This window comes from Mirounga leonina, unplaced genomic scaffold, assembly GCF_011800145.1.
Source record: "Mirounga leonina isolate KUSES-001 unplaced genomic scaffold, KU_Mleo_1.0 Mir_376, whole genome shotgun sequence".
NCBI classification, from domain to species: domain Eukaryota; kingdom Metazoa; phylum Chordata; class Mammalia; order Carnivora; family Phocidae; genus Mirounga; species Mirounga leonina.
Window position 1 is genome coordinate 6465661 of NW_023270718.1, and position 3361 is coordinate 6469021.

The 3361-nt window shown below is 54.4% G+C and overlaps 1 protein-coding gene across 1 annotated transcript; it reads right to left on the reverse strand.

The window, feature by feature from the left end:
• Nucleotides 1–1554: 1554 nt before the first annotated feature.
• On the reverse strand, nucleotides 1555–2719 carry LOC117998361 (beta-1,4-N-acetylgalactosaminyltransferase bre-4-like). Its single transcript, XM_034987143.1, has 2 exons — nucleotides 2576–2719; nucleotides 1555–1748 (listed from the first exon to the last, which is right to left on the reverse strand). Exons 1-2 carry the CDS (start codon nucleotides 2704–2706, stop codon nucleotides 1643–1645), a joined length of 237 nt encoding a protein of 78 aa, XP_034843034.1. The 5' UTR covers nucleotides 2707–2719; the 3' UTR covers nucleotides 1555–1642.
• Nucleotides 2720–3361: the final 642 nt, after the last annotated feature.

Genomic DNA, 3361 nt, shown 5'->3' on the forward strand with positions numbered 1-3361 from the left:
GTCCCGGGATCGAGTCCCGCATCGGGCTCCCTGCTCAGCAGGGAGCCTGCTTCTGCCTCTGACCCTTCCCCCTGGGAAACCAAAAAATTCACTTGACTTGTTTTATTGTGACATTCGCTTTACTGCGTGGCCTGAAACTGAACCTCCAGTGTCTCCGAGGTATGCCTGTCTTGACACGTGAATGTACTTTTTTGGTAAATGTGTAAATGTGATTTTGTAATGGATACTGGTCTTCACAGGGCACCTTTTCTCTTTCATGACCCGCTCAGCTCTATCCACCCCACCCCACTCCCCGTTTCTTTCCACCTCCGCCATCTCTGGTGAGCAGCTCCATAAATGACCAGTGTTAACCTTTCAGTATGGACTTTTTTGTATTTTTATACAGGCTCCTAATCATTAACACCAGGAGTCGGCAAACTGGCCATCAGCCAAATAGGATCGGCCACCTGCTCTTTTAAATAAAAGTTTTGGGCGCCTGGGTGGCTCAGTCGGTTAAGCGACTGCCTTCGGCTCAGGTCATGATCCTGGAGTCCCGGGATCGAGTCCCGCATCGGGCTCCCTGCTCGGCGGGGAGTCTGCTTCTCCCTCTGACCCTCCCCCCTCGTGCTCTCTGTCTCTCATTCTCTCTCTCAAATAAATAAATAAAATCTTTTTTAAAAAATTTAAAAAAAATAAAAATAAAAGTTTTATTGGACACAGCCATGCTCCTGTGTTGATGTGTGGTCTGTGACTGCCCCTGGGCTCCAGTGGCCTGCAAGCTACAAATATGGACCATCTGGCCCTTTACAGAAGATGACCTGATACCCACACACACTCATCACTACGCTCTTAATCCTCTACCTGTGTGGGAACTCTGTCCTCTCTTTTATAAACATCGGATCATACCACACACGTGTGTGCACCTTGTTCTTTCCGTGCCGCGGTGCATCTGCTCAGTGGCTGTGTGGTATTCTGTGGGGTGAACACACTAGTTAATTCAACCATCCTCACAGGTTTCACTATTCGTTCTTCTCACCGCTTTCTTTGCGACAAGAGCAGCAGGACTGCATACCCCTGTGGGGCACTGGCCCAGGAGCCGGGTACCCCAATTCGATCCTACATGGGTCACACAAGCTTTTAACTCCTCTGTCCTGGGTTTTTAAAGGACGATGCTAACAGTGCCTGCCCCACAAGTTTTCATGAGAAGGAAATGGGTAGGTGAGTGGTCAGCACTTGGAACCACATGGAGAGAACCAGGGAATCTGAGTGGGGCTCTGAATCAGCGCCTGGAAATGAAAGGGTGGGGATGAAGGTTGGCAGGGAGGAGAAGTGAGTAAAATAAACTCCTTTAATAGGCAACCAGTTGGGAGGGCTGCCCTGCAGCCCAGGTCTTAGGGACTCTGTTCCAGCCTCCAGCTCCCCCTCAGCTTGGCACGGGGGCTCCTAGGGCTGGGAAGTTGGGAAGTTGATGTCCACGGTGAGGCTGGTGTAGGGGGGCTGCAGCTCCTTGGAGAGCAGCCTGTAGCCCAGTGAGTTTATGCCATCCTGCTGCCATCAGCAGCGGATTGAGGCCAGAAGGCCAGGGCTGGGGGGAGGGGCAGCCACGTGAGCCCAGGACTTAGGGACCCCCCCCAAGATGGGACATCCTGCCTCCAACCCCAACTTACCTCTGGGGGCTCTGCTGGTGGCTGGGGTCCTGCCCTTCCAGCATGTGGTAGCAGCCAAAGAGCCGGTGGGGTCGGGAGAGGAGCATCCCGCTCAGTTGCAGCCTTACAGGGGGAGAGGGTAGGGAGGCCAGATGCCTGCCTCTGACAGGGTCCCTACGCCACACCCAGCCCTGCAGGCCACTGCGGCCTATGTTCCCCACACCATGGAGGGTCCTGCAGCCCCGTGCTAGGCTCCTCAAGCAGGACCCCCCACCTGGCAGTGATGTCATGGTCCTCATGATCCCAGCCCCAGTATGAGTTGGGGAAGCTGTTTATCCTCAGGTAGTGAATGGGGCGCAGGGCAAACACTCCCCCCCAAGGTAGCCACGGTAGGGTAGCCTGAAGAGGCAGAGAGAGTTGGAAACAAGGAATTTCAGGCAACAGGGGCTCTGGCCAGGATTCCCAAGCATTATTTCTGGGTTTGCTCTTCCCCACTCACCCCTGTGATAACTAACCTCTCCCCTGACCCCTCAGGTGTCCCCTTCCCTGACCTTGGAGTAACCCTTCCTCTGCCCCTTGAGATGGGCCCTCACTTGACCTGGATATCCCCTCCCCTAAATCATCTGACAGGCCCACCTTGTGACCCCTTAATGGCCCTTTCTCCCTAGACCCCTGGGATCACCCTCTCCTGCCCCCTAGTCAGCCCGTCCTTTCATACATTCCCTTCTTTGACCTCCATCATGACCCTCTCTATCACTGACCAACCCCCCTAACACCTGCATCCAAAAGGTTCTTCCCTGTCTACAAGGCTTTTCCCTGGGCCCCAACATCCCTCTCTGCCTCAGTCCCAGGGATCAAGGCCTGGACCCTAATGATGGGCAGGGCGAGGTCCAGGAAAGCACAGGGCCTGGCCAACCATCCCCCCCAGGAGGCCCCCTCGCTCCACCTACTTGTAGTTGAACTTGTCAGTGGCCACAGACACATGAGGAGGATAGATGTCACAGATGTAGAGGTTGCAGTCATCCTCTGGGAGGGGGTTCACATCGTGGAAAAAGACACAGTCCCATTCCTCCTCCTGCATGGCCTCCCAGAACTCCACATTGCACAGCTTGCCCCGGTTGAAGGCGGTGTTGTGCACCTGGGATGGACAGAGATGCTCGATGCTCCCTCACCAGCAGGCAGGAGCATTTCCCCACCTGCCAGGCCCATCCTCTCCCCTTTTCAAGTGCCATTCTCCTGCTTGGACCCTATTCCCACTGGAGCTGGAAAACCCAGAACTGTGTCCATGAGGGCACAGTTCAAAGGTTACCTCCCCTGGAAAACTTTTCCTGGATTCCCACCCCCATCCTAGGCAGAGTCAGTATCATCAGCCCCCCAGCTCCATCCACGGCCATTTTCAAGGTTCTCAAGGATCATCCCCTTCAAGAGACCATCTGAGGGAGGCAGGGGTTAGGGTAGGAGCAGGGAGCACCTACGTCTGTTTCTGCTCCTACCAAAGATTGGGTCTGATGCCCAGAAACCATGACAGGGTTTGCCTCTCCCTCTCCTCTCCCTCCATCATCATCATGTTCTCCTTCATCATCACCACCTTAATCATTACCATCATCACTTGCTATCATGTTCATCGCCAGCATGAGCACCACCACCATCCTCTTCACCATCTCTGATGCCATCAACACAATCACCTCACCTCCATCACTGCTGTCAACATCATCCTCACCACCATCATCCTCGCC